Genomic DNA, 13,109 nt, shown 5'->3' with positions numbered 1-13,109 from the left:
AAGAGACTTGCACATTTAATGTAGTTACTGGGCTGTGACTGGCTCCAACCAGGCAGGTGATGGGCGTTTATAAGTGTCCATTTCCAATACACAAACACTCCAGGACTGGGATAGCCTTATGTCCCAAAGAGCCATACATGCAGCCTTCATTTTAGAATGGCTTAACAAACAAATAAAATAATCTGAAAAGCTCTTAAAGTTACAAATGTCAAACTCTCAACAAAAATAATAAATGGGGACTAATCAGTGTGCAGTAAATTAAACTGCAGATATCTACATATACTTGACTGAATTTTGGGATTTGATCCATCAAGTTGAAAAACAGCAGCAGCCTTGAACCTACAGCACAATTACCCATGGACTATCAGCATGTGTTCTGTTGATTATTACGGAGAACAAATGTGAAAGCTTTACTAAAAAATAAATTTTTTTCAACGCAATAGCAAACAAATGTGACACCAAAAATTGAAGCCAAAACTAATTATTTCTGTTTAAAAACCCCTTGCAGCTCCCCTGTCCTGCACAGCAGATAAATTATGCTCAGATTAGATATCTACTGCACTTAATGTGTGTCCTGGAACTGAAGTCTTGCATGAAGTCATGATATACAGTAATGCATAACAGATTCACATTCTGTACAGACAGTAAACAGCGTAGGACACAAAGGAAATAGAAACTTTGGCAACAACAGTGTGGTCTACCGTTTGAGAGGGCAAGAAGCCAGGAGAGTCCATCTTACTGTGGGGACCTCTGAGGGTCAATTCACCCTCCTGAATCTAATTAATCCTCTCTTAGCCAACTTACACTCAGGCTTCCTCAGTTGGAAATCAGATATGACAGCTCAATAGTGCTACTGCATTACGGACATAGACCAGGGGTTCCCAAACTGCGGTACATGAGACATCTCTGGGGGGGGGTATGTGGGAGAAATTGTATAATGGAAGATTTTATTTATTGCATTTTCATAATAGGGTACTCAGACGAAGCTTTTAAACTCTGTTGGAATTTGTTATGAGGTAGTTACTAATTTATTTCAAGGATGTACCAATGAGAACTGAGACTACATGACGCACAGAGCCCTCTCAGCGCCAATCACCGTACAGCGCGGTTTCAGTTGCCCAGCAACTGTCCAGTCTACCGAGTGCAGAACAAAGTCAATTTGTTTTCTGGTTAACTTGTATACTACGCACTAAAATAATAACAATATCTGCCAGTGAAAATGGGCAGATGGTTAAAGACAGGTAGTGTTAAAAATAAGAGTAATGAGAAGGAAATTATTGAAAAGTTGTCTTGCCAGTACCAGCAGACATCCTGAAATCGCTGGCGAGACGACTACTGACTCAACATGCGAATCTCACCCTGTGAAGCGAAACGTTGACACCAGGGACAAAACGGAAGCTATATCAAAGAGATAAAATACATAGAAATGGGATTTACTTGGACTGAAGCCAGTGAATATCCTCAGCCGCAGTGTGTGTGTTATGTGGAGAAGTCCTATTGAGTAACAGCCTAAAACCATCTTTTCTATGCAGACACTTGGAAACAAAACATGAACACCACAAGGGCAAACCACCCGAATTTTTCAAGCAGACGCTGGCCCAGCTAATTGGCGAGCATATCAACCCTTTGAGGTCTTATGTCGGACCAGGTCCGACATTACAATTTTCCCTTTCCAGCCTGATGTCAGACCCTGTCCAACATCAGAGAGACATAAAGCATAGGTCTCTAGTCGTTTTTTCTCCGGAAAAAGCAGAGAATACCTTTCAATGGCCGAGTGAGACTGATAGGTGCCAAAAAAAGGCATATCTGAGCATACAGTAGTAGCCCCATGCACCACAGAGATAACACAGACACAAACAAAGGAGATAGCTGCTTCCACATCAAGCGCTCAAAGAATATCACGGACATTTGCAGAGCTTTTTCAGATGTTACAGTAATAAAATAATGACTTTGATTGCATTATTGATGAATTTGGTGATAAAACGAATGACCAGGAGATCATCTTCAATGTTCAGGACAAAACCAAGGCAAAAAGCTGCAATTCTAGGCTTGCTGTGTGGAGGAAAAACACCACTGAAATTTTCCCAAGCATACATGAATTCCTGACAACAAATGAACTGCTGCAAGCAGAGTTCCACGAGTTATCAGACAGGTATGTCAAAGATGTGATACCGTTTGTTACAACTTATCTCTGTGAACACGGATTTTCATCATGCACTGCAATGAAATCAAAGTATCGGCAGCGTCTTTCTGTAGAAAACAACTTACGACTCAAACGGTCACCCATCACTCCTAACATTATGCACCTATGTTCAAACAAAAAAGCTCATCTGTCACATTAATGGTGAGTAGTACTATTAATTGTTTCATAAGCATACATTAAAAGTGTACATTAAATGTAGTACTATTATAGTCATATATTATGAGTATTTATGTGTATTATAATGTGTACATTTTGTACAATGCTTTGGCATTAAAGGGGTTCTAAAAAAACTAAAACCTGTCTGCTGGTAGGGGTATGCGGGCAGCTGGTAAATCTGGAAGGGGATACGCAATAAGAAAAGTTTGGGAACCTCTGGCATAGACTAAAATGTGGGAAATGGTGACGATTTTGGATACATTTGCCAACCAAAGTGCCCAGTCTGATCAAATATCTAACTTTCTGCTACGATACATATTTGCTTTAAAAAAAAAGCAAGGTGAAGACTGTTGCAGATAGAGAAGCACCAATTATTACGCTATATACTAGCTTCTACTCTTTTCAACAAAACCTTGGTCGTCTTATATTTGTTACAAAAGAGCAACGCTGTTCTTTCCAAAACATTAATTAAAACCATTTTTAACAAAAAGAAATTGCTGGAATTTGTTTCATTCAACCCATTCTAGTCTTAAAATTCCTGCATGCAACCATAAACTTTTTTTTATCTATTAATGGTTCCGAACATTTGGGTTACTTGGACCCCACTGCACCACAAGATCCAAAAGCCAAAGCAACAACAAACAAATCAAATTTCTCTTCTGGTCGCCATTTTACCAACCCTTGTGACAATCTAGCGATCCCACATTTCAGTCTCATAAATCAGGTTCATCACACAATGAAGCAAATATTATGAATTTGTTTTCAAGACAAAGTTTCTCAGTTTAAAAGCACATATTTATATACAGTAATTCTTTGCTGAACTCTATCGGGGATAATCAAGTACTCTGACAGCCTGTGGAAGCCCTTTTCACTTGCTGCTATATAATGCTTAATACTATATTTTGTGCTAAAGGAGTTTGAAATCTTGTCTTTGCTTATTCTTTATTGGAGATCTTTTTTGTGCATGAATATTCTGATGAAATAAGTAAGTACTGCGTGCGATATCCTGGGGAGTATTCCCATAAGGTAAAAATGCCTGAAAATAATAAGATGTTAGTCTAACAGTCTGTATGAGTATAGTCATGTTTTCAGCATCTTGTAATTACATATGGAGCAACATACAGTATTAAATAATGTGATCATTACATATCGCTTTCCAATAGAAGACTAAATGCTCAGCTATGAGACAAGCACTGCCACCAGTCACACAGAGGCTGCTATTTAAATCAATGGTGCTAAAACTTTACCAGAGCTTGTAAGGCTTCAACTAAAAAAAATAATAAAACATGCATCTGAGGATCAGTAGTTCATACAAGTACTGAACACAGTGGTGGGTCTACGCATAGACCTACATCCAACTAAATGCTATCCTGTAGGACCGTTTACAGATGACTGGCTCAGGAAGCATTCCTGCTGAAAGGGTGGTATGAAAATTCCAAGAACTGTATAATCGTTGGCTGAAAAGGCTGTGGTTTCAAAAGGCATATATGCTACCTGGACAGATTAGAGCACTGGTTCAATATATCCAGCTACATTCATTCATTCATTATATATATATATATATATATATATATATATATATATATATATATATATATATATATATATATATATATATATATATATATATATATATATATATATATATATATATATATTATTCTGAAGCTTGCAGACAAGCAAGAAAAAAAAAAGGTTGTGCTGTAAAGCTGCACTCCTTCTCCCCGTTTATACTACTGGGTTGTTCCAAGAATTTCAGAGTTGCGTGTTGAGGAGCATGGAGAGGAAGGGTAGAGGGGGGCTGGGGGGGTAACTACCCCTCCCTTTAAAGCTAATGGGAGCCCTGACGAGTACCATCTAAATTTCATGGTATTACAGCCTATTACTAATAACCAGAAAAAAAAAAAGAGCAAAAAAAATATATATATATTGAAAGTCTAATTGTCCAAGTGTCCTCCCGTTTGTTCCTGATAAACTTCAATGACGTCCTCATCTTCCATCCCCAGCTATAGAAAAAAAGTAAGAAAAATACAAGTGATTAGGTTGCCCTATTGGAGAAATAGGTACAACATAAGCAAGGAACATCATTTTACATAGAACAAGTTAACGAAATTGTTTTCTGTGGAAAACATTCCTCCTGGCAATCACCTAATCTGGCTACCAGGTGTCACTGTTTCACCAAGATGCCTTGATAATTAACAAATTCCAGTTTTATGCATGAATGTAGTGTATGCTTGTACATTATCTCATCCAAAACCAAATATTTAAGTAACTGTTCTGTTTCATATTTTGGCTAATGACCCAGGGTTTGTGATTTTGTTCCATAGTTACTACAGGGATATATAAAGCGCAGGAGACAGGAGATTTCTAAACACATTTAGCAGCGCTTCAAAATAGTGTTAAAACGCGAATTACCTCTTTTGGAGTTTGGTTGTCCGCAATTCTCTGTCCTTCAAAGAGAAACCTTAGAGAATTCATAGGAACACCCTGGAAAGAAACAAGACACACAGTAGCATCAGACAGCACCTGCCAGAACACTGAGAACCCCCATCTCTTCAGGAGGCACTATTTTCCCAATAAGGAGGCACATGCGATTGACCATTATGGCAATGATGATGTTAAAGTGAATCTGAGAATAAGAATTTATATATATATATATATATATATATATATATATATATATATATATATATATATATATATATATATATATATATATATATATATATAAATTCTTATTCTCAGATTCACTTTAAGATCATCATTGCCATAATGGTCAATCGCATGTATGTATATATACATATACATACATATACACACACACACACACACATACAAATCGAGGCTCTAACATATAGTAGACAAAAGCACTAGCCTAATGTCGTAATGGGAACCATTACTATCCTCACCATCTAAGGGCAATTCCGATTTTCTATTTGATCACCAAATTGCAAGCCAAGTCCCAGAACTACTTCATATGCTAGAAAGGTTGATTTGCACATCAGCTGCTTTTGAAAGCATTTTTTTTTCAAGCAGTCAAACAAGTGCATACACCCATATGGCATACATTGCAATCTTTCAAACAATGACTGCCAACATATGATTAACTTATTTAAACTTTTATTTTTCTAAAAGCGATAAAGAAAGTTTGGCTCTAATATCATACCAAACAAACAACTGCAAGTCACATGGAAAGCACAGAAAGTTGGCTATGTTGTTAGAAAGAATGCAATCTGTATTATACAATTATATCATTGTCATTTATGTTCAATGACTTGAAAATGAGCATGGGAATGCTACAAGTACGCTAGTATCAAATAAGAGGCTGTGTGGTGCAGTGGTTGAAGTAACGGGCTTGTAACCAGGCAGTCCCTGATTCAAATCCCAGCAAGTCACTTAACCTCTGTGTGCTCTGTCTTTCAGGTGAGACGTTGTTGTAAGTGACTCTGCAGCTGAAGCATAGTTCACACACCCTTGTCTCTGTAAGTCGCCTTGGTTAAGGGTGAGGTGACCCACAATATTATTTTCTTTATATAGGCTTTACTTCCATCCTATTACCAACCAAATACAATTTCTGAAAAATAAAAAAGGGGCTAGAGTTTCTCTACTACATCTTTTTTTTTCCTTTTCGTCAGAAATAGTTTTTGATGGTAACAGTAAGCAAAATAAGGGTTAATTGAAATGGTGGGATATCAACTATTTCAAATCACAGCTATAAATACAAATACAGAACTCAGTATGGATGGACAAATTGTTTTTTGTTTTTTTTTTCCAATATACAGTTATGCATCACAGTGTCGCATTTCTCAAGAACTTGTGCTGATAAATTTCTTTACCAAGTGTCTTTATCCAAGGGTGTAAAACACAAAAGAAGAAAGTAGCAGGATACTTTATTACCTGTCTCTGACAATAGGATTCTTTTAATTTCTTTAAATGTGTCGTCATCTTCACTTTGAAATGGATTTCACTGTTGTCCTGAAAAATAAGATATTTTACACTCTCATTTTTGGCATACTTTTCATTTCACTAGATTACATTTAGAACATAGTTTGAGCAAATGAGGGAGTGGGCAACAGTGTCTTATTAACGCTTAAAGTGTATTTTAGGAAAGCGGTCAAGAAGACCTCAAGTAGTAGCGAAAGACACATGCATGCAGCTGCCAACTGTATTTACACATTTGTATTCAGTAGCTAAGGTGCACATGTCCTTTACTGGCAGTCTTCAGGAGGAAAGCAGAAATTGCAAAATAAGACAAAAGCCACAAAGGTTTACCAATACATTTTAAAAAGAGGAACTACAAGATTTCAGTTGGAAAATAATTTTATTTGAAAATTGATTTGAAAAGTGTATGATATTTATTAGTAGATAGATTATATCAACTACATTTGTCCCCAATTAATGCTGTTCTGTATGATTCTCTACTTTTGTTTCTGCTTTCACTATTTGCCATACTTACTTATTCTAGCAAAAAAACGCTTCTGAAAAGACACCTCTAGGCTGTGAGGTGGTGAAACACAGCTGTGCACTAAGAGATAAAAGTGAAGCCTGTGCAACGTTCATATGCTTCCACACCTCACTTACTCCCATGAATCCACGGTCATTTATTTTCATAGGAATAGTAAAACTACGCATGGGAAATGATGATCAAATGCAGAATCAAAGAGAATCTTACATATGACACACAATATGATACTAAACAGACACGAAATGAAGGATGAGGTGTAATATCTGCTTTCAGTGAACAAGAGGACCTCTGATGATATTAATGGGGCGTAGGCAGCTCTTCAGAGACAGAAATATTATAAAACAAGACATATTTGATTAGGCCTACTGTTTCCCCCTTTCCTTAAACATTTGTAGTTCTTGGATTTTAACTTCTGAAAAATCTTTTTACAGTCAAATTGTTCTCCACTTCGTTTTATTTTCTTTTTTAATGCACCATCTACTCCTTTTCCCCCATCCATTTCAATACAGAATAATGGTATCCAATTGTTGCCACAGTCAAACACCCCATGAAAAAAACCAGCAAGTCCAGGCAGGTCCAAAGTAACGCTGGTTCTTCAGGCAACACATATTGTACAAAGGCCCAGTGTTTTCAATTTAACAACTACCCCAAAATTTACAAAATAATACAGCTTTTAATGATTTACATGGTCTGCAAAAATATTTACATTTTGAAAATGAACACTAGGATGATGCCTTATTATAGCCTAAAACACCATCTACCACGGGTAACTATTAAAATGCTGCAGCTCTTATTGCTTTTTAAATATTGTTGTCACAGATTTTTCATTCTTGAAAACAAAACACTGACATTTTCAGGAAATGGAAACTGAAGGTCCTTTGTCACATACAGCACAAAAATAAGATCAAGATCTAAAAAATGTAACTTTCCCACAAAAGCTTTTGTCTTACCTGCCCAATGACTTTGAGTTTGATATATTCTCCATCCTTCTTGTCTCCCGAATCGTGACTTGAAGGCTTGGTATCCTGAGGGTAAAGAGAGAAGACTTAACAACTTAAAGGCAGTGACAATAATTTCACCAAGCGGTTTCAAAAAAGGTATTGTCATTGTACAAAACAAACAAACAAAAAAAGTAATCCTTCAGTAATTTAACACTGATCAGAGCCTTTCTGTTCTGTAGAGAGGATGCTGTAAACTGCAATATGTTCTACATTTTAGCATTGATGGCATTGTATCAAATAGCTGTGTGATAACACAATTTGCATTAGAATAGAGCTCTTATACAGTTAGGTTACCTTACTCCTCCCACTTCCTAATGTGTGGAAGATACATAAAATCCCCCCACCACCCATATTTAAACCTATTGTAGTGTCAAACTGGGAGAAGGGCAATACCCATTTGATATTAGAAATCTCTCCATCTTCTTGGGAGTGCGGCCTGCTGATACACACATGCACAAATGCTAGACAAATAACACTTATAAATATTTAACAGCATGCAGCAAATCCACAAGATGTTTGAAATGATCCCTGACAATTTCGCAGTGAACCCTTTTGAGACTGTTCCTAGTGAAGTATTACAAAACAGCAAAGATGGAAGTTGCTCTTATGTATTGCAGACGAAATGTTAATTATTATAATTGCATACCAACCTAATCAGTGAAGAAAGGTGGGCTGCTGGATGGTATCCAGCACAGCCAGGATACTGACTGAACTCAATCAAAAGAGCGTCAAGGCATACTTAATTGTTTCAGACGCCGCTCTAATCATGTAGGGTCCTATGAAATCTGCGTTGAGGAGAACACGGACGGAATTGCGGAATTCAGAGAAAAAAAAAAAACTGAATTAGGCACCTGAGGACATTACCACAAAATCAGTTTAAACAAACAAAACATATGTACATATATAACAATTTACACTGAAATAGCACAGTGTTTGTATGACAAGAGACTTCAAGAAACACAAGTCATGGGAACGCATGAAAAAATTTTCCCCTCTCAGCCACTTCATTTGCTAGCTACCATTATCACTTGGGGGAAAACAACATATAATTCTGAGCAGATAGTACTGTAATGACTACTGCTGAATGTAGTGTCTAGTTGCTGCATTTTTTCTCTAACGTTCTCAGGGAGATATCACCAAGTGCTTTTTTTTTTATTATTAAATTAGAATAAATCAATATTTAGGCTTTTATTTACATTGTCAATTATTAATGAAAACAAATATATTTTGAAATGTTGTAGTTCAGCTTGTGTTGAAAAGAAAAACTACTAAAAAAAAAGCCTACTTTTATTTTTGTTTTATTTACAATGCTCCTAGTTTGTTTCTACTACATTGTGCCAATTGGTACCCTTTTTCTGAAACACTTTGATTAAAACCGTTTGGAAATTGTTTTTTTGGAGTTTTGTCATATTGTTTCATGGATTTCTAGCTTCATCATTGCTGTCAGTGTATCACACACTAGTGGTTATACAAAAACTAACAAACAAATTTCGGATTTTAAAAACAGAAAAATCCGAAATCAGGAAAGAATAAATCTGAAAATTCAAAATAATAAAACAGATTTCATAGGGCTCTGCTCATGTACTTAATGGGGACATAGTACATATTTTATTTAAATTCAGGTTGGCACACTGCTGGCGCATTAGTTTGAAATGGGGGAAACCCTCCCCAGAGAAACAGTACTGCTGGGGTTGAAACCTAATTTCAGTTAACATGGAAGCATTTTTTTGTTTTTACTTATGTGCCAGTCATAAGTCTAAGCCCACCACTAAAAATACTTTAAACTGCACAGATTGTGATGAAATGCAAACGTTTCTGATTTTCAAACACTACAAACATTCCAAAAATAGGCAGCGATCGCATTTTGTTTACATTTTTATCATTCGAATCTAAGTTATTGGCAAGTAATGCAATTTAGGGCTGAAATTACAAAATCAAGTGGTGTACTTGCAAACAATTTTATGCATTCTTCTGAGGTACGATGTACTGTTCATAATGTATCTGTAGTAAAAGGAATATTTGAAAAAATAGGATTGTGCAATTAGGAGCATATACACACACATATGCACACGAGTGGAGTAGGACCATTTGCAGGAAGTTACAGGAATGTGGTTTACAGTTTACCTACCAACTAAAAAATCACATTTATCCATCATTCAAGAACCGTTTGGTGGACTACAGGTAGCTATGAATGCATCTGGTAATGTATCACGACACATTATGTGAAGGAAGCACCGTACAAAACAGATATATACCACACCTCCAGAAACTTACTAAATGTCACCAAGAAAACATGGTCACAACCTGGGTGTCCTATTTCTTTCCTGTTTTGTATGTATGTCTGTAAACTTCTTGTATCTTCTAGGACTATAGCACACAAATTCACTAGATAGCAGAATGGCATTTCATAACATTAAAGTGGACACAAAAACGAGGAACCTGTTGGGTCTTGCTCCATGCAGTGAGCACTAGAAGCAGCTACCACCAGGAAAACAGTTAGGGACAACGTTAAGAGCCAGCAACAATTATGGCAAGCCATCACTGACTATCAGCCAGGTGTGATCACTTTATTCGGAAGGGGTGGCTGCAGTCTTAACTTGTGATTAAATACATTGAATATAAACGCAAGACATTATCTCTCGATGGGGATACATTAGGGATGGAAATAAGACTCCTATTGCACAGCAGTTTCACCCATTTCAGGTTTTAATACAAGCATGATTAGCCACAGTGTACAGGTAACAAGCTCATGTGTGTCTTATTAAACATAATAAAACGAGCAATGGATCAAACTGCTATGCAATGGTAGTCTTATTTCCATCCCTGTACATATACACCACCCCTGGCAGCAGGGATACAGTACAGTATGTATGTGTGCTTATATGTCACACTTTACACTTTTTCTGCTTTACACCAAATATATCAAGAGAAGCACTTATCCAATTGTGATGAAACTTGATCAACTCTTAGCATCAGAATGAGGACACAAGGACCTACCTGTCTGTCTTACGCAAGCCAAACTTACATCTTGAGATCTACTCTTCTAAATTTGATAAAACTTGGTTAAAACACTTAAGTTTTTAAGTGCATAAGACTATAGAGATATACCTGGGTACCTGTTCGTTCGTATGTCACATTTAAAAATGTAAGTTACAATGGTTGTATGTCACAGTGAGGTACTTGCTCATGATATAGATTTTCTATTTAGAGTACTGGGGTAAAACACAAGTTACTAACATGCATTGCATGTTAAGCTCAATAATACTACTAGCTCACTACCTGCATTAAATGTCACAATAATGTAATCAACGGCACGTTTGCCATTTCCAAGTCATCTGTAACCCGTATCCTAGCATCTGGGACACTGATGTTAACTCTCCTTCACAACTTAAACCTGTGTGGAATAATAATAATAATAATAATAATAATAATAATCATCTTAGAAAGAGGCTGTAGCAATTCCCTGCATAGAGCCTTTTTCACAGAAAACAAACGTCTACTTCCCAGCTTCAGGTCAAACCACTCACATACCTGGAAAACGTGATGGCAACTACACAAGAAAGCAAGACAGCAAGAGACAAATGACACATGCTACCATCATTTCAAGGAGAGGGACTTTTTGCAATGAATGATTCCTTCATAAAATAGTCGGGAAATAAATATACAACATCGAAGTGGTGGGTTTGTGATGAGGAACTAATGACTTCTAGTGGGCAAAGTTAAACTAATTTCACTTCTGATATTATACAAATTACATACGAGTTACTGTAATCTTATAGTGTTTACATACTTAGGGAGGCTGTTACCTTCTTTATCGTAAGAGCACGATTCCGTGGGGCAAATAAGTCTACTACAAATCTCTTGTTTCGGTTTTCCTTTCTGAGCGATACACGTTGTAATATGCAATATTCCTTTCTATTGCTTCACGAACCGCATTAACACGATAAGTATGAGAGGTAATGCCATGACTGTTTAACGAGGGTGCTTGTGACAACAGCAAAAACCTAACATTCAACAAACACAAAGGCAATGGAGCAGTTGTAAACAAATTGGCCAAACATATTATTTAAAACGAACAAGAATAAGGACAGCAACAGCTTTACCCTCGACCATAACGATTCTCTCTCTGTTTCCGTTGTTTTTGTCCATTTCGGGAAGTTTTCTTCTACATAAAGCTTTCATAAATTCAATAACTGGCAGTTTCCGTAAGGACTAGCTATACAGAATATTGCATAAGTTCTATAAAATGGTCAAATTCTTTCAGCAACCAATTATTGACAGAAAATATTTTATTTTATACAACTAGTGCCGTATGACATGAAAATGGCTGGGCCATGTTTTTTTTACAAATCAAAAATGGATTAAACCCTACCGCCAATAATTCATTTTTTTTCTCCATTTATTGTAAACAATACACGAGGAGCGGTGAATGTTAGTTTCTGCGAAAACTCTCTTATATTATAAATAACTTATCAGATCAGTACGACAGTTGATTACAAATGTACTAGTATTTACACTCAAACTTACAGGCCTCAACTTAGAATCGTATGTTTTTAGTCAACAAACACATCTCTATTTTTAAATACAAATATTCGATTTCACCTTACTGAGGATTATTATTTTTCGGTTTAAATAACGTATATATATATATATTTTTTTAAGTTTTTATATTTGAGTTAGTGCTGGGCTGTGTGTGGTGTTGTATTTATTTATACCTTATGAATATCAGCGCCAAGCCTGACCTCATTAATATACTACAGACGTTCTATGCACATTATGTAAACTGTTTACTTACCGTATCAGACATGCTAGATCCTGTGAACCCTCCAATTGAGAAATTTGAATTCTTTATGCTTTATTCTGGTGGGTATTTATGTCAGCTCTTTTCACAAACCCACACAAAAACACACAGACACTGAACTCATTGGGATCAGGGCGGAACTTCCTCAGGAAATTACATCACTCACAAGCGTAGCCAAAGAGAGAGTGTAAGAACTGTTTGAAAGTGAACTCCAGAGCCAACTTTCTGCTGAGGTCGTTGATTGTCGCGAATTGGGGTGTCCTGTCCTTGTGGTTTGGTGAAACACACAAAAAGCTGCGCGGATATATAACCATTTTAAAACGAAGCTGTTATCACCTATATGTACTATTAAAAATACATAATACATGAAAAGGCTAGTTCCAGAGTTGCGTTAGGTTAGTTGTCGAGGTAAGGTTTGTGGGAATTAAAATTATAACTTAATAATGCAAAAATACACTGGTAACTGTTCCTTGGTCCTTGGTC

At 36.4% G+C, this 13,109-nt stretch overlaps 1 protein-coding gene across 1 annotated transcript; it reads right to left on the bottom strand.

Annotated features, from left to right (window-relative positions):
• Positions 1 to 3,997: 3,997 nt before the first annotated feature.
• LOC121322110 (small ubiquitin-related modifier 1) lies at positions 3,998 to 12,759 on the bottom strand. Its single transcript, XM_041261637.1, has 5 exons — positions 12,621 to 12,759; positions 7,775 to 7,849; positions 6,257 to 6,334; positions 4,775 to 4,846; positions 3,998 to 4,365 (listed from the first exon to the last, which is right to left on the bottom strand). The coding sequence occupies exons 1-5, from the start codon at positions 12,630 to 12,632 to the stop codon at positions 4,297 to 4,299; spliced, it is 306 nt and encodes a 101-aa protein (XP_041117571.1). The 5' UTR covers positions 12,633 to 12,759; the 3' UTR covers positions 3,998 to 4,296.
• Between the last annotated feature and the right edge of the window lie 350 nt (positions 12,760 to 13,109).

This window comes from Polyodon spathula, chromosome 10, assembly GCF_017654505.1.
Source record: "Polyodon spathula isolate WHYD16114869_AA chromosome 10, ASM1765450v1, whole genome shotgun sequence".
Lineage (NCBI taxonomy): Eukaryota > Metazoa > Chordata > Actinopteri > Acipenseriformes > Polyodontidae > Polyodon > Polyodon spathula.
The sequence above is the reverse complement of the archived record's forward strand: the minus strand, read 5'-3'. Positions and strand labels throughout refer to the sequence as shown.